The sequence below is a fragment of the Diplotaxodon limnothrissa genome, linkage group LG6 (assembly GCF_057381915.1).
Source record: "Diplotaxodon limnothrissa isolate DT_005_m linkage group LG6, D_limnothrissa_male_GT1.1, whole genome shotgun sequence".
NCBI lineage: Eukaryota > Metazoa > Chordata > Actinopteri > Cichliformes > Cichlidae > Diplotaxodon > Diplotaxodon limnothrissa.
Genome location: NC_140601.1, coordinates 20,336,887 through 20,357,946, shown reverse-complemented (window position 1 = coordinate 20,357,946; position 21,060 = coordinate 20,336,887). Strand labels below are relative to the sequence as shown.

Below are 21,060 nucleotides of genomic sequence, written 5' to 3'. Positions count from 1 at the left end.
AAATATCCAGTGGCAAAAATGTCTTGTTGATGCCAGAGGTCAGAGAAGAATGCTTTGAGCTCAAGGCAGCAATAACTCAAATAATCACCACTTGTTACAGCTAGTGTATGCACAAGACGTTGAACCTCGTGTGCTACAGCAGCAGAACTACACTGGGTTCCCATCCTATCAACTAAGAACAGGAGTGATGGTAGAATTGAACAAGCACACCAAAATCGGAAAACAGATGATTGAGAAAAAAATGTTTCCTGGTCTGATGAGTCTAAATTCTGACCCTACCAAATGTTACAGAAGAAATCAAGTGTAGACAACATAAATGCCAAATAGCCCATCTTTGCTTGTATGAGTGGTTCAGGTTTTTGTTGGCGGTGTAATGGTGTGGGGGATATTTTCAAGACACACTTTGGGCGTAGCATTTGCCACCAACTGAGTGTCGTTTAAAGCCACAGCTTACCTGAGTACTGCTGCTGGCCATTTCTGTACTTTTATGTCCACAGTGTACCCATCTTCCAGCATGATAAGATGCAGTGTCACAAAGATCAAATCAACCCAGACTAGTTGAACATGTTACTGAGTTCACCGTACTCAAATGGCTTCTATAGTCACAAGATCTCAATTCATTAGCACACTTTTGGAATGTGGTGGAACGGGATATTGTCATCATGGAAGACCAGCTGGCTCATCTGCATAAACTTGTCAAATCTGTGTCACAATAAAGTCAGGTATGAGGGAAAAAGTGGGTCCAATCTCGTATTTGCAATGTTGTAGTAAGTAAGGAATGTGTTATTTATATATCACCTTTCAAGAGAAAGATCCCAACAAAATACCAGAGCGTTAAAAAAAAGAAAAAAATAAGAGTACAGTGAGTCTTTCTGTGTTTTGTAGGCCCAAGCAGATCACATTTTTTGCTGTCTGCAACCCAGGATTATGGAAATAGTTTTATCTGAGTTAACTCACATTATATCAGTTCGTGGTAGGGTATCTTATTTGGATGTGATGTCTCACCAAAGCACCGCCCAACCTTCCTAGAAAAAAATGTGTGTGTGCATGCATATGCATGGGTGTATTCAAATAAGGAAAATATGTATGGGAAATTCCAAAGTGTTCGCTCACAGGGTGTCGCTTTATGGTTGGGATTTTCTCCAGAATATTGTAGGGTCTTTAACTTACAGTATAAAACACATTGAGGAGATTGCGGTTGTGATTTGGTGCTATATACAATAAATAATCCTGAATTGAACTGAACTAAATACTATGTATGCATGTACAGCAATTGTTAGTTTTGCTGGAGATGAGGAAGATGTGTCTACATGTCTCCACGCTTTTATTAATATGCATCAGTCTAGTGGAATTGAGCAACATATTAGTAAGAGAAATATGGAAAAGTAGCTGTAGGCTCTATGACTAGAAACAAAGTATTCCACCTGGCAGGGAAGCTGGCCAGAGGCTGACAGAAACATGGAGATAGGATGTCAGGGCAATTAAAAAGTCCACTCAAGCATCAGCTGTGGAAGAAGAAAGGGTTAACTTCTAGGTAGAAGGCACAGCCAGAGAACCAACAGGTTGTTGACAAGAAGAAATCCATGCCTTCCTTCTAACATCAGGAGATCTGTTGGGGTTAATGGAGCAAAGAATTAATGAATGGTCGTCCCAGGCTGACAATGCAGTATGTCTGCCAGAGGCTAGTTGTCTGATTGGTGGAGGAGTGAAGATCAGAGAGTCTCAGGCTGAAAACTCTCTTTTGCTAGATATTAAAATGGTTAAACACGCTCAGACTCTCTTTCCCCTCCAAACATTCAAATAGATTTTTCTGCTGATGAATAATATCAGACACTTACAAAAAACACACTGTTGTCAATTTCTCATCAGGATTATGAACGCATGCTTTAGAAGATGTCAAACAGGTCTGTGTCAATAAAAGATGAATAGGTGTTTTAAACAAACAGACAATGGGAGTCTATTGTCTCTCCTTCAGTGGGGAGGAAACACACTCACTGTTTTCACAAGGAACACTGTGATCATCTAAGCATGTGTTGCTGACGTATGTTTCTAAAAACCCATGTGAAATTTATCTACTGATCCACGTCCTGCATGTAACAGTAGTTAGTTAATGTATAACTTGACTTGTCAATACCTTTCCTATTTGCTGTGGTTAAAGGGCACACAGATGTAAAATCCTTAAAATGTTGTATTAGGACCTGTATCACATTATTGCAAAAATATAAAACTCAATTTGTGATTTATAGTGTGTGTGTGTGTGTGTGTGGGGCGGGGGTCACATGTATGAATTATTCCTTATCAACATATGACACCTAACCCTAAGGCTCTTAGACGAGGATAACTCATTAAAAAGACCTCAGCTAGCCATTATTTTTCTGTCTTTACCCTTAAGGAGAGACAGATTCTAGTTTATCACTTTCTCTTCCGGGATGGATTTGAATGCCTTAAGGGCAGAAACACAGAACAGCAGCAAAGAGGTGTGGCCACACAGCTCCAATGACAGGTAGACACAAGGAGGAGCTACATTACCTGTGCAGAGCTGGCGGCCAGTGCACAGGGAACAGTACACCTGTTGTACTTCCCAGGCTCTAGCTCTTTTTTTTGTTTGTTTATTTTTTTTCGCTCTGTTTCCTTGTGTCTCTTTCTTTCCTTGCCTTTTTTTGATTTTAGTCTAATAGCAAAGCCTCATGATGGATCCCAAGGAGGGCGGTGGAAGTGAGAAGGAAAAGGAAAAGGAGAAAGTGATTAAAAGGAGGAACCGGCCTGTGTTCCTGCGTTACCTGGAGAGGAGAAAGACGGACACAATCGTAGCTGATGACACGGACAAAGGTGACATCAACCTGGGGACGCTGGTGAGGAGGAGTCAGTCTGACAAGACAGAGTACAGCGCCAAACTTAAAGGTACAGCAACTAATGATGTCCCTCAGGGATCAAAACTATGGCAACAACTTATACGCGCAACTGTCCTTCTGAAAAGTCTCTGCATTTCAAACATGGTGATAAAATGCTGTGTGGGAGAAGTTCAGACAAATAGATCTGAATGTAGACGGGCTGTAGGAGCAGCATCGATGGCTTTCGGGCAAATAGTGATCACACACACATACGCACACACAAAAGTGTGGGCCGCTCTGCACCCTGAACCTGTTGTGTTAATATGTGTTGAGCAGGCGATACTCCCACAGGGATGAAGCCACATATGCAAAGTGTGCTCCAAACTCAGGCACAGAGGAGTGGCTTAAAATTGTTCCAGGCCAGCTTGTAAACAAGGCCAGTGTTGTGTGATGGGGGGGACTTTGGATCTTTTTTTTTTTTTATTTAAAATGTTGGGTCTTAGTTTTGATCACAGTGGCCGTAGCATTTAAACCAAAAACCATGGGAGGCATAAGCCAGCTGCAATAGGAAATGAGCTGTGAGAAACAATTGTCAATTCAGCTGTGTGTTGCCTCATTACTACTGCTGACACAGTCTTTTCATTCTAACACATAGTAGTAAGTAAAACTGGATTCCCCTGTCCTTAAAGTGCAGTCAGTGCCTGGGAATGCTCCCTGCCGATGACATCAATCATCAGCAGGGGGTTGATATGAAAGATTAGGTAAGTATGTAGGCTTTCCTGTGCCACTTGTTCTTTGTCTTCTTTTTCATTGAACAATGCTCATCACATGACAACATGACTGCACCGTGGTTCAAATAACTGTCTAATAGTGCAGTCTAACCTAGTTCCATCTTGGTGTTTTGTGGATAACAACACCTTTCACACACACACACACACTTTTGTCTTTTCAGAAGATGTTAAGTTTATATGAGACATAACCACTCTTCATCCCTTTGTACTTTCTACTTTCAGAACCTGCATCATGGCAGGCTGAGTTGTACAAAAAACACTGTGATGTTTTGAGTAAACTATTTACCCGCGCCTTTTGACTTCACCCTCAGGGAAACCAGCAGCATTACATATTTACACCAATGCAAATATTGACAGAACGATGACTTCACTGAAAGAGGAAACATATGACTTGCTGCTAGAAAGTCTCTTCTCATATGCTTGCCAGACAGGTTGGTCAAGCCATAGAGCCATGGCAACAATGACATCAATATGTCTAATTATTTACCGCAACTAAATAAAATACTTCCAACAATGATTTACCAGCAAAAAACGCCACAGGACAGTAATGGAACAGATAAAACTACCTATTTGTTTGTAGTTTCTGAAGTCTTTCTCGCCTGTTTTCTAACTTTCAAATAACTTCAGGCATTTAAAAAACAATTTAATTTATTGTGTCCAAAGTATTTCTCCTTCCCACTGATTGCCACAGGGGCCTGTGCTATGCGGATAAGTCTGTCATGTCATTTTTCTTGATGGTGATACATGATACACTGTGGCCTTCATTCTTTCCTGTCCACTCTATTGGATCCCTTTCACTGGACTGAGCAGTTAAAAACGCCCTGTATTTGCTTTCATGAGAACTCCGATCCTAGTAACCATACCTCACCAAACATAATGCCGGCAGAAGGATAAGTTGAAATGTCCCGCCTATTCTTGATCCATGTTTTTTTTTTTTTAAACTCTGTGGAGGGAACCTTTCAAGGTCAAGTTTGAATGAGACAGACGACGTGTTCAGTTCAAAGCTCTGGAAAGGAACCGGGATTCATTTAACACATTAAAACCTTTTACAGTGGCAGGAAAATATCTATTTATGACTATAATATATATATATATATATATATATATATATATATATATATATATATATATATATATATATATATATATATATATAGTATATGCTATACCATGTAATGACCAGGTGAGGTGGCTTCAGTATAGTTACTGTGCAAGTAGAGCCTTCACAAAGACAACCACATTTTAACCACATGTTAAAATATACTAAAATACTATAAAATACTTAAAGTATTTTAGGAAGGAAGAACATTGTATTCCAATTAATTATATTCCTTCAGTGACTCTTATGTCACTGAAGGAATATAACTGAAGGAATTGTGTGAAGCTCTTGTTGAAATGGCAAAAAAATCAGTCAAATAAATCATGACTAACCACTGCAGATTCATTTTACAGTTTCACAAGGCTGGGAAGCAAGGTGAAACTGTACGCAGCAGATCTCTGGAGTCACTCACCGATGCTGAACACTGCTCCCATTCATAAGAGAGCAAGTACCGGCCAGAAACACAAGATGCATTCTGCGTAGCTTCAATAAAGGGCATCTGTTTCGTCATCTTCAGTCTGCACCAGCAGGCAATGGCCACGTTACTCAAGCTGCTGATATATAGATGTAGTCATCTTTTGCAAATGGTTCCTTGGATGCCCCCCCCCCCCCCCAAAAAAAAATACAAGAAGCTCTTGGTAATATTTGTACACTAAGATGAACTTCAACTTTTTAGAGTTTGCAGTGTTTACTCTTGTGTGTGTAATGCATAACCTGAGGCTGACGGAATACATTTGTTTAAATGTGCATGCGTGACTGTGTGTGTGTTTGTTCATCAAAAACATGTGAATCAGTGCTGATGTGTGTGTTGGTGTATTTGTACGTGTGTACTCATAACTACACCCCCCCCCCCACACACACACACACACGCAGCAGATGGAATGCCTGAGCACGCTGTAGGATTACATCAGTGGCACGATTAGTTTTGCAACCTGACACAGGTCTTGCAGCCTTCTGTCTCTCCCCCCCCTCTTTTCATCGTGCTCTCGCAGCAGAGGAGGAAGCAGTGTGTGGTGTCGATTAGGCAGCAAGGAAGCATCCCTCTTCCCTGAGCAGACACTCCTGCCTGCCATGCAAAGCACAGAGCAGCCACAGACTGATTAGGCAGCAGAGCAGTTAAAAAAAGAAGCAGAAGTCAGCCTGACTGGCATGTTAAGTGAAGTCTCTTGGCATTCAAGTCAAAATAATTAGATCACTGTGAAATAAAGAATGCTGCTTAGGCATCAAGAGGATGTGTTACAGTTTTTTCAAAGCATCGCACAGCTTATGGCGCCAGGGTATTTACCCAGATTTTAGAAAATGTCACATAGATGGCTTAAAATGGTAGAAAACATATAAAATTAGCTCATTAATGTTGTATAATCTGTGTGACTCATTAGGACAGATGCTACGATTGTGATGTCAAATAAAAACCTTTCTGAAATTTTAACGTTTGACTGTCTTTTACTTTTAGAGAAAATGACACCACGTGGTCTGTCCCCAATCCCATCTCCGGCCGTTGACCCAGAGGAGTTGCGTGCGAGGAAGATGAAGCGCAGGGCAAAAGTCATTCAGGAACTTGTTCAGACTGAAAAGGACTTCCTCACTGACCTGGAGCTGTGCATTAGAGAAGTGGTGCAGCCTCTGCGAAATCTCATGGTAGGTGCTTTTCACGATCCTCACTAAAATCTCTTGTAACCTTACCGCTGACAGATATCCATATACGCTCATTGGCCGCTTTGTTAGGCACACCTGTTTAAGTCCTTGCTCGGGCATATAGCTAATCAGCCAATCAAATGGCAGGAATTCAGTGTGTTTAGACATGAGATATGGAGAATCAGAATAGAGAAGAAAAGTGATTTAAGAGACTTTGATTGTGGCATGGTTGTTGGTGCCAGTAGCAGGCCTGGTCTGAGTAATTCAAAAACTGCTGATCTATTGGGATTTCCCCACACAACCATCTCTAGGGTTAACTTAGACTTGTCCCAAAAACAAAATATTTTCAGTGAACAGCAGTTTTGAGTAAATAACATGGCCAGAGAATGGCCAGTCTGCTCTCAGCTGACTGGAACGCATCGATAACTCACATAACCACTCATTACAACCAAGAAGAGCATCTCTGAATGCACAGCGCATTCAACCTTAGAGCAAATGGGCTGCAGCATCAGAAGACCACACTGGGTGTCAACTAAAACAATTTTCAATAGACGAAATGAGTGTCAATTTCTGCTGCGATATTCAGATGATAGAGTAAGAATTAGGTGTAAATAACATGAAAGCATGGATATATCCTGCATTGTTTCAGTGGTTCAGGTTGGTGGTTGTGATATCAGTGTGGGGGAAATACTTTGGCTCACTTTGGGCTCCTTACTACCAGTTGAGCATTGTTTAAACACCACAACCTACCTCAGTGTCTACCAATTTATGACAACAGTGCATCCATCTTATGATCATGTCATTATGAATGTTTCCAGCACCTTGTAGAATCTACGCCAAAAAGAATAAAACACATTATTAAGGCTAAAGGGGATATTAGCAAGGTATACCAAAAAACCTGTCTGGTGTATGCGACAACAACAATGAAAATCAGTGCCAATGTAAACCTCAGTTCAAATTCTTAAACTATACGCTGAGCATTTGATAGAAGGTCATGAATCTCTGCTTAAATGTCAAAACAAAGCAAAGCCTGGTCATTTAAATAACATCAACCTTTGGTTTAACAATACTCAGTTTAACTGACGTGTGGGTAGAAAATGCACTTGTACATTTTGAGTCTGCTGGGTTGCAGGTTGTGGATGTGGATCGACTGTTCACCAACATGGAGACGGTGTGTGAGGTCTCTGCAGCACTCCTTCACAGACTGCACGAGGCCATGGCTGACCCTGATCCAGAAGCCGTTGTCATAGGTAACGCTAGTCTAGTTTCTGAGTGACTGACAAGCTGTCTGACTGAAGCAGTTTTGTCTTTGGCGATTGTTGCTGGTCACATCAGTAGTAAATGAAACATGTTGTCTCCCATTTTAATTTAAAGGAGACGTATTTATCCAGGCAAAGGCAGCTTTAGAAGATGTATATAAGATTTACTGTTACCATCATGATGAGGCTAACGCATCCCTCAAATCCTATGAGAAAGATGAAGAAATCAAGCAACATTTTACCACATGTGTATTAGCACTGAAGTAAGTTAAGCCACTTTCTCTAAATGATTTTCACCTTTATTATTTTTTTTATGTTTATTATTATGTATTCCAAAAATTATCCTTTTCTGTTTGTAATCTTCTTTCTTTTCCTTTCAGGAAAATCTATGATAAAGAGTAAGTGTAGTTACTGGCAAAATTTTTGCACTATGTATTTTTTGTTATTACTTTAGCTTTGATAGCTGATTATTGGCTATTATGCACATTTGCACAGAGGGAAACCTAATTTGTTGGATATGGGTTCACTGCTCATCAAACCCGTTCAGAGGATCATGAAGTACCCATTGCTTCTTGGGGAGCTGTGGCACGCCACGCCTGAAGACCACACCGACTATCAGCCGACGCAGGAGGCATTCACAGCTGCCAAGATCATAAATATTAACATCAATGAATTCAAAAGACGCAAGGACATAGGTGAGATTTCATTCACACTGACATACGTGAGGCAATTTTTATTCATAATGTGTGTTTGTAAAAAAATGCATCTATATGAACGGCTTTAGCAAAACTGCAAATTTATTTTGTGTACCGGTATGTGTGTTTTATACACGATCCATACCAAATATATCCATACCAAATCTGATCAGACCTGTTCCCCGGCTTTTTGTTGATTCTCAGTTATGAAGTACAAGAGGTTGGAGGATGACGGCACACTGAGGGGAAAATTAAACAAGTTTAACATCCACTCCATCAGGAAGAAGGGAGACAGGTTTGCCGGTTATCTCAAAATCCTCGCGGGTGCTGATACACAGGTAAAACAAAGTGACAGCAAACTTTTTCCAGTTCATTCTCCACTCTTTATAGCTAATATGAGCTATACAGAGGAATAATTGGCTATTAGTATGTTTATGTGTAAGTGATGTGTTATTTCCGTAGGTGAGAGATGAAGTGTTTGACAGAGAGGAGAAGCTTTTCAGGAGTTTAGAGAAAGCTGCGAGGCAACTGGTCAAAAACGTTCAATGTTACCTGCAGTACACTCAGGTAAGTACATGTTTGACCATTTTCTTTTGCAAAATATGCATAATATATAATTTGGCTTATTTTAAGGTTTGTTTTTCCATGTTTCCTGCAGGAGATGGTGTCTGTAGCTGTTCAGAGTGTGCAGGATGTGAAGAACATAGTCAAGGATTCAAACAAAAATGATGGCAATGGTTTGGTCCACGACAATGGCTACGATCCCTATAAGGTCTTTGTAAGTGTGCTATTTGTTGTCCTTCAGTGCAAAAATGTTTCCAGTTTGCTTTTATATTTGTATCACTGCATGATATTCTGTGCCAGTGTCAAAGTACACTCTTCATCTCCACTTTGAGAAAACTGCTGGGCCTCAAAGATGCGTCATAGAAAAAGATTTTGCAAAAAGATCTCTCTTTTTATTTTTAAGGAGATGCTCACAAAACAAAACTGTTTATATGTACAAATTAAATAAGTATGTTATGAGCTACACAAACTAATCTTCATTTCTTTCCTTTTGCCATGTTTTTCCCCCAGAGAGACAATTTGGAGCACTTGGTGCTCACCCCCCTCTCCTCTCTGCACGGCATGTTCACAGCCCCTCAGAAGCTCATCCAAAAACGCTATGACAAATTACTAGATTACTGCAGTCGCCTGGAGCGCTCTTCCTCTTTTTCATCCTCTTCTTCCACCACTTCTTCCTCTCTTTCACCGGCATCAGAAGACCCACCAGGTCCAGCCAAGAGAGACTACGAAGCTCTCAATGCTTTGCTAGTGGAAGAACTGCAGAGGTTCAACACAGCTGCATACACTATCCTGACTAACAGTGTGGTGTTTCTAGTGGCGCTACTTAGAGGGCTGATGAATAATGCACTGATGGGTGCTCCATCAGTGCACCAGCTACCAGTAAGGATACATCTACAAATATCCCATTTGGAAGACTTTAAAGGTTTTTTTTTAAATAAAAGAACAATAAAGCTAACCTGTGTTATGTTTGCCTTTTCAGCCTCCGCTGTCAAACATTGCTGAGGTCCAGAACAGCATCATGGATGAGCTGAATAATCTGACTTTTGTCAAGGACAATGCACAGAAGTTAATGGAGCGAAAAGTCAGCTTTGAAAAACGAGACAGGAAAACTGCGGTAAGAAAGCTGAACAGACTAATCTCACCTTTACGTAAAGCCTCAAGTGTGTGATTTTAAAACCTCTGGTCTGAGGATTTTTCCATTCGTCACTGATCACAGGTTAAAACAAATGTGCCATAGTCTTCAGTTTTGAGAAAATTCAAAAAGACCTTTGTTTTTCCAAACTCTGACAAAATCAGTCGCAAGGCATAAATGCTCAGTTATACGCATCACAGATCCCAGGCTATGATGAAGCTAAGTACTTGATTCAGGAGATAGGCATCAGTCTCATTTGCAGGATTGTGTAAGTGTGTTGACCCAACCATCATTTCTCTATAATTTGCTTCAGAAGACCAGACTTTCTTCTTTTTAAAGTGCTCTTGAGCAAAAGTTCTCCAGGCTTCTTACGGTCTTTCAAAGTTTTTCTTTGGGCATTGGCTGCTTTTTCCCTTTTTCCCTGCTATTTCAATTTGAGTGTAGTTCTTGTACCTGATCTTTTATTTTTTGCATGTTTACTCAGCAAAGACTGAACTTTGCGTCATTCAAGCATAAAAAACAAAACAAGTAAAAGGATGCACCAGCGTTGTGTCTGTTACCAGATCTAAATGGGGCTTGGGAGCACTTTTTTATTAGCAGCCTTTCACAAAAACACATCATTAGTTCCCCATTTCTTTAGCCAACTCTATGAAATTGTCAAATGTAGCACAGTTTTACAGGCATAAAATGGTATTTTTGCACCAACAAGGTGATTTCCAAAAACTATTAGCCCAAAACTTGGCATATCTTGGGATGGTGTGCACTGTATCCCCAAAAACTTGAGGAAATTAAACAAATAGAATACAATAGAAGAAGTGACAGGACTAAAAAACGAAGTCAGTGAAAGTCATGTCCTTAAGAAATGGATGCCAAGAAGCCATTCTTACAGAAGGGAAACAGGGAAAAAAGGCTGAGGTATTCTAAATTACATAAGAATTGGGCTGAAAATCTGTAACAATTAGTCTTATTGGGGGAAGTATCCAAATTTTACAATACGTACAGAGGAGGTCATGAGAGAGATACAGCCATCAGTAAAACACTGTGGAGGCTCAAGACTTTTGCACAGTACTGTATATTGGCATGCTCATTGGTCTGCATACGCATATACACTAAAACATCTGCACCTATATTAGAAGGCTCTTTTTCTTGAGCACGTGAATAGATGTGTTTGAACGTCCTAGCTCCAGGATCATATTACCATTCACCCTCCCTAGATTACCCTTGTGTACTGTTACCTAACACTCCTACGTAAACCTGCACACCACATACCCGCTTCAAATATTTACGGCAACACTTCGTGTTGTGCTGTCCTTCAGGTGCCGGAGGTGCAGCATCAGACCGAGGAACAGCGTGCCTGGCTGCTGGCAGAATACCCAGTGAACCGACTGTACCAGTTGAAGAGGAAGTGCAATGGCTGCCAGGAGCAGGACCTGAGCCTGCTGGAGGGAGAGCTGGTAGCTCTGATTGAGGACACAGATCCGATGGGCAGCAGCAGCCGCTGGCTGGTACACACTGGAGGCAAGTGTGTGTGTGTGCGCGTGTAGTACTGTTAGTAAGACACACACCGTGGATTAAGTTATCACACTGGATCATCTGCAAGTATGGGTGCCACAGGTTTTATCTAATGCATTTTTCTCTGTGAAAACACTCACACCAAACTTTACTTTCTGGCCTTGATAAGTCAGCAGATGAGAATTTGTCCCAGGAGCTCCTGTGCTGTCATGGTTGCTGGTTGCCTCTGGAGATCGTTGCCTCACAACAATGCCGGCTCCATAGCTTGTCTCTATCTCTGCTTTGCGTCTCATAGAGGCACCTGAGATCCCAGCATCTTGCTTGGAACAAACTGCTGTACGCAGTTGTATGCAGTGTTACTTAGAGTACAAAGACTTTTCCCCTGGGGATTCAGAGACAAGGATGAAGAGATATCACTGGTGCTCATCTTTGTACTCTGAAATAACAAGTTCTTTTTTAAGAACACTAGAAAAAAAATAGTGTGTGTATGTTTCTTGGCGTAAAGTACATTCTTCACAGGGATAACAAGCATTCCCAGGAAGTTGTTGTTCTTCCTTCTGTTGATATCAACACTATGAATATGCGGGCCTCATATTTACACACTCTTCAGTAACTCACTGGAACTGGATTCGAGACTTGTGTAAGCAAGTGCTCTGTGGCCTCTGGATGAAGCCCCTTAACACTCACTGTCATACATCTCTAAGATTGCTGCTTTGATCCCATTGTGATTTGAATGGATTATTTTCTTGTGCCAATCAAAAAATATGAATGAAAGACAAATGAAAAAAATAACAGTGGCTTTAAAAGATTAAGTTTCTGGCAGAAGATGCCATATTGATATTTTTCTATAACATCCATAATAATCTGCAGGGCTACATATAAAGAGAGATTAAGCTTTTTTTTTTTTTTTTTTTAAATAAAGCTTAAAAAAAAAAAAAGCTTAATTTTAGTGAACCTGACAAACTATCTCTGTGTCCCTTGTCAGGTATGCAAGGCTATGTCTACTCCACCTTCCTGAAGCAGTACAACCCTCTGAGGGACTCGCAGCGGGCAGGCCAGATGGCCAAAGAGCAGCCCCAGCAGCAGCCACCTGCTACGGTGGATGAGGACTTTGATGACCTGAGTCTGTTCGTGTCAGGAAGCGGCAGCAGCAGCCTGCGCAGCTTCAAGCTCAGCGCCACTGACAGTTGCTCAATTCTCTCGGGCCTGCAGGGGGAGCTGGAGAGCACTGAGGACACGGAGGACACAGTGGACTCGGAGGCTCAGCAGGTGTGTGTGGTGGTCTGCCAGCTGATCAGTACTGCTCTCACAGTGTCATATTAACATATCGCACTACTTAGCTCCATAGAGGATAACCTAACAGTTAAGGTCAGAGTAGCTGTATACACTGAAGTTAGAAAAAAAAAAGAAGACTGAAATTCAAGGTCAGAAATAAAACAACAACAACAACAACAACAACAAAACACACATCACATAGACCTTAAAAAAACTGATTTAAAAAAAAAAAAAAAAAAAAAGGCTCAGCCAATAATAACTAATGGTTTACCCGAGCCACAGCTGTGAATTATGGGTTATTGCAGCGCGTAGGTAAACGAGGACCGCAGGTATATAGACTCGATCAGCAGAAGATGAGTCACTCTAAAATCACGTCTAATGGCTTCACCCTGTCTGCTGACATTAAATTTAATTGTTTTTAAAATAGCATTACATGGTGAGATTGCTGTCACTCAGCAGCACTCGTAGGGTTCGTCCTTGGGGCCTTTGACTGAAATACATCTCTGATCATCATCGAGTTAAAAGGTCTTGAAATACATAAAAGATTATAAATAAAAACTGACATAGGTTAATGGATCGCAGCGAGTGAGAATCAGTATTGGTGTTACTGCTGTGTTTTGGCAGGAAGCTTAACACTGCCACCTTCTGGATTAACAGGAGTGCCTACATATTCCTTCATGATGCCTTTTGTTTTAGGTTTTTGGATTGAATCTTAGCTTTTTGCTTTTAACACATTTTAAAAGCGATAATTGCATCTGCCTTTGCTCACACCTAAACTGGGTCTGTTTCCACAGTATTACGCCGTGTATGCATTTCAAGCCCGATGCGAACAGGAACTGACCCTGCAGGAGCACCAGCACGTTCGCATCCTTCAATTCTGTGACCTGGGAGGTAACAAGGAGTGGTGGTTGGCTGAGGCTAACGGACAAAAAGGATACGTCCCGGCCAACTACCTCGGCAGGATGTCCTACGCCTAAAACACCCAATTCTGAGCATCAGTTTACCGTTTTAACAAAATGTAATTGAACCAAGCTACATTTCTGCTTGGCGAGCATCCCAACAGATATTATTATCATACCATAGTGTTGATGTTGAACCTGCTTGGCCTTCAGAAGATAACAAGAGAGCTCACTAATGGAGCTTGACCAGTGATCTGTGATGAATGTGGAGAATTATAAAAGCACAGGGCACTGTGCTGAGCACTTTTTATACTTCAGTGTTGTCGAGTTCATATGAATAATGAAGTGATTTATTAATGAAGTAAATTTTTATATATAAAAATATATGACATGATTTATAGATAAGAGTATATGTTTTATGTGAAATGATTTATATGAAGTTTTATTCACCGTTTGCCCTGAAATGAAGAAATACGTTCAAAGTCGTTGATAACGTTATGAATAAAAACTGCCTCTGTGGTTATTGCTGTTCTGGTTTATTCTCCATTCTCCGTTTCTCCCAATAAAACTGAATGACTGAATTGAGACAGTCACAATAAAGTCAAAGCTACTGCGAGTATGTAAGAACAGGATATTTAATGACACTAACTGATAAAAAGTGACATGACACTTTTTTCACTGGTTAGATTTGTAAGGACAGGATGAGGCACACGAGTCTAGCAGCATTTAAACAAAGTGAAATTCAAGTATTTAACTCAATGGTGTTACTTGATGTACAACTGCTCTTGAAATAGAAACGTAATGCTCTGGCACTCAACCGGCCCTCTTTGAACATTTATTTTCCCCTTTCCTCACAACTCTTCCTCCTTTCACTCAGTCCTCACTCACTTCTTCAGTTTCTTCTGCGCTGCTTTCTTCTTCACCATTTGTAACCGCTTCATGGCGTTAAGCTGGGACTCTTGGGTTGTAGGTAGTTTGTCCCCAGGTGCAGCCTTTGACCCATTCCCATTGTTTCCATTACCTCCTCCGTTACTGCCTCCATTGCCTCCAGTCTGGGAGCTGTTAGGAGAGCCGGCCCCTGACGAAGAGCTGCCTTTGCTTTGGCCTTCACCGCTCGATGACCTATTCAACGGCTGCTTACCCAGAGTCAGAGGTGGAGGCGGTTTCAGGTTTGCCTGACTGGAGCCGTTTCCATTGCCGCTCCCAGATATCTTTGCACTCCCAAGCCCCGACTTTCCTCCAGCTAGCCCAGATAACCCAACAGGCTTCTGTCCAGAAGGAGTTGTCAAGGTCTTGCTGCTCCCACTTGGGCCTGAGGAACCTAGTTTGGTGCTAGCAGGAAGAGATGGGCTAGTTTTGGCGCCAAATGCAGCCCAGCCGGTAAGACCGCTGCCCGAGGAGGAGGAGCTGCTGCTGGTGGGATTGGCTGAAGTGGCTGGTGGCTGCATGGGAAAAGGTTACTGTCATTATTAAAGTGTAATACTGACTAATAACAAACTACTAACTACTTGGATTTTCTTTTCATCTCTTTCATTTATGTTTTATTATTTGAGAACAAGTCCCTGTTGCTCCCACTTGGGCCTGAAGAACCTAGTTTGGAGCTTTAGTTTTCAAAAAACCCATTTGTCCTTCAGTGGCCACCATAGCTAAGATTATACAGTTGAATTAGGAGGGTTAGGAAAACAGTATTCAGCTGAATACAATCCATTTTTAACTGACGCTTTTGTACAGGACTTGAAGGCTTCATTGTCTATCGATGATGTGCTTGGGTCACCCCTATTCTTGTCACATCAATGCACTTTTGGCCCAATTCAGGAAGAGCTTCTCTGTTAAGAAAACTAGTTGTCCAAATGCATGCAGGGTTGTGTTTATGGTTCCCAACAGTCAGAGCTGACTGATTATTGTGAATAGTCCTGTGCCTCAAAATACAATTTTGGGGAAGAAGTCACAATGCCTTTATCTAACTAACTCCAAAAGACCATTCATCTATCTAGGACACCCAAGGCCAACAGTTTGGTAACAATGACATGACTGGAGCTTGTGCTATTTGACTGCTGGCGGCAGAGCTGACCACCAGACAAGTTGGCAGAGCAATGAACCCTGATTGCAACTCAACGAAAACACTGGGAGTTGAGTGACAGAGAGGTCACTTCTTTAGACCGAAGAAGTCACTTGGATGGGTGACAGAAACATTTCTCCTACTGAAAACGCTACGTCCAGATGAACAGAATCAACTTCCTGGGTGATCTTTTAACTGCTCCCAAAATCTGATCCAAGTACGCTTGAGGTGCTTTCAATTATTGTGGTCCTAATCTTGGGAACAAGCAGCCTGCTGACTCAAGTTCAATTACATCTGTGTGCAGATTCAAAAACGGACTCAAAACCTTTCTCTGCACACAGGCCTACAGTTAATATGCGTTATTCTTTTTTTTGTTCTCTTAAGCATTTTCCACTGATTTATGGTGTTAAGTCTTCTTTTTCTGTATTAAACACACTGAGCTTTAATATAATGAAATGTACTATATAAATAAAATTGTCGTTGTCACTGGTGCGTTAGTAAATTTATTACCAATAATCTCTGCAGGCACTTTTTGTGAGTTTCAACCTTCTTGTACTCAATTATAATGTGACTGAACATATATTAAAGAAGTTTGCTGGAGGCAGAAGGTGAACAGATGATTACAAAAATGAAAATGACCTATAAATGCAAGAAAAGGTTCTTTGCATCAGTCTGTGAACTGCAAAGCAGAAGCATCAAATTACCAGCCTCTGCTTTGTTACGGCATCTGATTAAAAATAAAAGCCTATAAGCAGGAAAAACAACAACAACATACAGCGCAGTTGCAGTTTCTTAAATATCAAGTAAAAATGTGATTCCTCAGCTACTCACGCCGCGTCCTGCTTGCCTGAGCAATACTTTTGCTGCAAACTATGAAAACTCTTACACCTCACGGTAGAAGTATTAACATAATCAAATCTGTGACTACAGGGTATCATGTTTGCTATCAAAATAACTTTTTGGTGAACTCCATTAAGTGAAAGCGCTCTGAAAAGTTTTAAACCCATTCCCTCTGGAGAAATGGCACCGTGCTGGAACGCTGATCCTTGAAAATAAGTTTACACTTTCTGCTCATTTTCCTCTGCGGGGATTTATGCAGACTTCCTTTCACAGCAGCTTTGCACTCTGACTGCAACTGCTGTTCTCTCCCTTGCAGTCCCAAGTAATTTACGGATGTGAAATCATAACTTTTTCTTGTCTGAGAAGGAGGAGAACGTGAGACGACACAAAGGCTGTGTATAAACATTCGCATTAACAATGCACGTCGATGGAAGCCATAACGAGTTAACACATACCTTCACTTCTGTTCTTTTGAATGCTTGGAAGGTGCTGGCTGTGTCAGTTTTGGGTTTAAGCTCCGTCTTTTTCACTAGTGTGTCTTTTACAACAGGTGCTGAAGATGCAGACGCAGGGGACGGCTTCTGTGGAGGTTTCTGGGCCTTGTGGACAAAAACAAACAAACAACTTTTCACTTAAAAACAAACCAAGCTCGCTGAATCCAAATACAAAGCTGATACTGGAAGATAATTTACTTTCCTCACCATACGCTTCATTTGCCTGGTACATCGGGCGCAGTACCACACAAGCCGTGGGTCATTGACTTCTTTGTCGGTCACCTGGGGCTTGTGGCAGTCCTGGTGGTACAGGTTATGGCATTCTTGGCACTCGACCAGCTGGTTCCCCATGGTCACGGTCATTTGTCTTAAGGAATAAAAACAGCAGGAAAGTAAAGACATATGGCAGGGACACATAATTAATTTGCTAACACATTTACCTGTTTAGGTTGACGATGGAGTAAAATGAATCTCAATAATTTAAAGTGGAAAAAGTTCCAAGTACAATTTTTTTTCATATGCTATAATCCTACTGGATTTCTGATATGCTGTTGTTGTAATTAGCATTTATTCTATTTATCTATTTTGTATGTGGATTTTTTTAGGTTGGTATCTGTTGTGGACAGGAAAAGCAAGAATTTCATTGGCTCACTTTGGGACAGAAAAAAACATGTTTCTTTACTCGGCATATGATAATAAAAGGTTAAAAAAAATAAAACTTGGGACGGCAACTCAAAAATTTACCATATCTACAAATATTCAACATGTACCTGCAAACCACACAAGCCAGGCCCATTTCCATGGCGAAGTCATCGGCGCTGGTCTCATCATCATTTATGTTTGGCAGCAGGTCTTTGCTCGTCTGCACAGTGATTGGAGAAGAGCGATTCTCCTGTTTCTCCAAACGAGGCTTTTTCGGGGGGTCCACCTCACCCAAGTCAACCCTGATCTATTTTTTCAGGAAGACAGAAAGAGCACATTTTAGACATGGCATGTTGGCATCACTGACAAACATTTTCAAACTGCATCTACTTCACTGTAACACTAGTACTCTTCTATGTAATAGTACATACGTATGCTTCTCAGATTTGCAGGAAATTTCTGAACTCAAATTTATTTAACATGTAAGTAGCTCTGACCTACTCTGAGCTGGTTCTCTACCTTGATTGATTGATTACTCCTCCACTTTTCACCATAAAAAAAGGTTCATTGTTTTACTAAAATATCTATTCATTCCTTTTCCCCCCCTCAGTATAAGGAGAGAAGCTCCCTTTGATTTGCCCGCTACAGCCATGCACTGAACTAAAAATAAATTTAAAAAGACCTGGTAGCCTGTCTGGCCTGAGAGTACACGTGCTTAAGGTCCAAAACAAATACTTATTCACAGGAGCCAAACAGGACTAGGACACAGCCGACTAAAGAAAGATTCATGTTAGGCATCTGGCATGCTGCTAAGCTGGAGTGAGAGCAGCTATTTGACTTGGCCTGTCACGACTTATTGACCTCTCCATCCTGAAAAGCTCTTTAGCCATTTAGCTGCACGTTTACGATCATCAGAGAATATCAAAAGTGTCTGCAAAATGATTAAATAATTTTAAATATGAAGAAAAGACTGCTTAAATCGCAGAGTGTTCTTGACTTACTTATGTTTTCCCTTCTTTTTTTTCTTTTTTCACTACTTCACCTTACAAGAAGGATTGTATGGTCCAACGCAACACCTTTTGCGTTGGACTACCAGGTTGTCGAGATCTTCTAGTAGTTTTGCAAAATTCACACAGTACCTTCTCAGATGGTCTCTTCTCACTGTCTTTCTTGCTCTTCTCAGGTTTACTACTTCCACTGCTGCTACTTGAAGATGAAGAACTTGAAGACTTGGAGTCTTGCTTACTTAAAGTCATTTTTGACACAGTCCCCTTTGATACCTCTATGTCCTGAGGACACATGACAATAATAATAATGATGATAATAATAATAATAATAACAATAATAATAATAATAATAATAATAACTTTTAGTTTGAGAAAGGGAAATTAAGGTTTAACAACAATGAGATACAGCATAAAGAGACTGTATAAACATGTACGTCTCCAGTTTCTTACTTTTTGTAATGAACGGTATGATGAGTCACTTCCTCTTGCAAGGGATTCATCAAGGAGAGCTTTCAGTTTCTCAGCTGAGTCTTTACTTTTGGAGTGTAAATAACTCAGTGCCTTTAGAAAGATGGGATCCAACTCCAAACTGACAGGTCCAGCCATGATGGAAACTGAGGATCAGAAAATACAGTTTTTCGGGCTTCGGGGAACAAATAACATCCCTCTACTGAGTAAATCATGTGCAGTTAAACAAGTTTAGTTAAACTAAGGACAACAAAGGATAGTAAGAGTAAAAAAATTGTTGGTTTTTCCCCCCCATTTATTAGGGAAAAAGGCTATCCAAATCGACCTGACCCCATGTGAAAAAGCAGTTGCCACCAGATTACTGTCAGACACGTTAAATCAAGAAATCCCTTAAATAGAACCTGTTTAACAAAGTGAAGTAGGCTAAAACAATCAGCCCCAGACTGCAATCTAAAGAAAGTGACAAAAAGCAGAGAAACAAAGTCAAAGACATTTATCAATCTGGAAAGGGTCACAAAGCCAATTCTAAGGCATTGGGACTCTAGTGAACCACTGCGAGAGCCACTCCCAGGAGTGACCGACCTACCAAAATCATCCAGGTCACAAAAGAACCCAAAACGACAACTAAAGAACAGCAGGTCTCACTTGCCTCAGTTAAGGTCAGAGTTAATGATTCAACAATAAGATATTTATATTTATTTATGTTATCGTTAAAATTTGTTTCTTGAACAGAAACTTAAGTGCTAAAAATGTGAACAATTCAGGAAGGGGCAAATACCTTTTCACAACACTTTAAGTAACATGTTCTTTAAATTCCTTGAAACATCATGCATCTATTTCTGGTGCTCTTAACATTAATTATGCATAAGTCAATATTTTAGTAAGACTTAAATATTTAGTGAAAACTGTTTCCCATGAGTTAAAGCTCTGTCACAATAAACATCTTTATTACTAAACGAAGGGCACTTGAAGGGGAGACGACAGATCTCCGGGAAAACTAGGATTAATGGTGCGTTCCAGATTAAGTCGAAAATCTGAATTTCCTTGTTCCCAGTCAATCTGTAGATTCCAGTTAATCTGGAACATCTCCTCAACTCAGGTTCCCCACTCGGAACAGACCCATCAACCCCGAGTTAACTATCCAAGATGGCGGCAGTGAACGTAAACAGCAGTAAAACTGTAAAATGTATAATCTGTACTGTCACTTTTGTGTATTTATGATTCGCTAAATAAGCCATGCAGAGAGCACTGGTCAGATTCTACCCATGAATGTGCTGCGACGGTCATTTTAAGATTAAAAAACAAATACGATGCTGTACTGCTAGTAATAGCTAAACGGCTCTACCTTGCTAAGAACCGAAATAAATCATATTTTGCGCTTTTTTACCATTTTTGTTAGCACCGACTTCCAAGGTAAATGACATGCGTTTGTGTTTTGTGATACGTCATGTGCTTTTTTTCTGTGGGTTAAAACAAATATTTATTATTATCTTCCTTCTCACGTTTGTAGATTGAGTCCCAAATGTCTCAATTCCGTCTGTCGGGTGTAATATTTAAAAGTTCACACAAATTAAAAAAAGATTAACTTCGGCTGCTGCGTAACATATTCAGTCCGGACTAGCAGCAACACAAGGGACCATAATAGCACCACAACGGTAAAAGTTCTCGTTACTCGAAGCTGTCAGTTAGAAATTAGGATTTACGAATGAAATCGTTAAACTGGAATACCATACCTCACACTCTGCTTCTCGTAAGCTTGTCTCTCCTCAATCCGGTCTTTTCGATTTCATGGGGAAACTGACGGCAGAACAACACTTCCTACAAAGAAGCCGTTTCCTCTAACCTGTGCAACACTCAA

General features: G+C 40.7%; 2 protein-coding genes across 3 annotated transcripts; one reads left to right on the top strand and one right to left on the bottom strand.

Annotated features, from left to right (window-relative positions):
* The first annotated feature begins 2,542 nt into the window (after window positions 1–2,542).
* Window positions 2,543–14,147, top strand: arhgef38 (Rho guanine nucleotide exchange factor (GEF) 38). Its single transcript, XM_085356917.1, has 14 exons — window positions 2,543–2,901; window positions 6,175–6,359; window positions 7,489–7,606; window positions 7,731–7,878; window positions 7,996–8,013; window positions 8,111–8,310; window positions 8,515–8,648; window positions 8,773–8,877; window positions 8,969–9,088; window positions 9,385–9,753; window positions 9,854–9,988; window positions 11,323–11,524; window positions 12,504–12,787; window positions 13,588–14,147. The coding sequence occupies exons 1-14, from the start codon at window positions 2,688–2,690 to the stop codon at window positions 13,768–13,770; spliced, it is 2,415 nt and encodes an 804-aa protein (XP_085213043.1). The 5' UTR covers window positions 2,543–2,687; the 3' UTR covers window positions 13,771–14,147.
* ints12 (integrator complex subunit 12) lies at window positions 14,137–21,033 on the bottom strand. Of its 2 annotated transcripts, none has more exons than XM_085356918.1 (7): window positions 20,936–21,033; window positions 19,185–19,348; window positions 18,867–19,016; window positions 17,856–18,034; window positions 17,284–17,452; window positions 17,047–17,190; window positions 14,137–15,134 (listed from the first exon to the last, which is right to left on the bottom strand). In XM_085356918.1, the coding sequence occupies exons 2-7, from the start codon at window positions 19,338–19,340 to the stop codon at window positions 14,577–14,579; spliced, it is 1,356 nt and encodes a 451-aa protein (XP_085213044.1). In that variant the 5' UTR covers window positions 19,341–19,348; window positions 20,936–21,033; the 3' UTR covers window positions 14,137–14,576. The 2 variants fall into 2 exon arrangements, with proteins under 2 accessions (XP_085213044.1, XP_085213045.1); XM_085356919.1 differs by having other exon boundaries at window positions 17,293–17,452.
* Window positions 21,034–21,060: the final 27 nt, after the last annotated feature.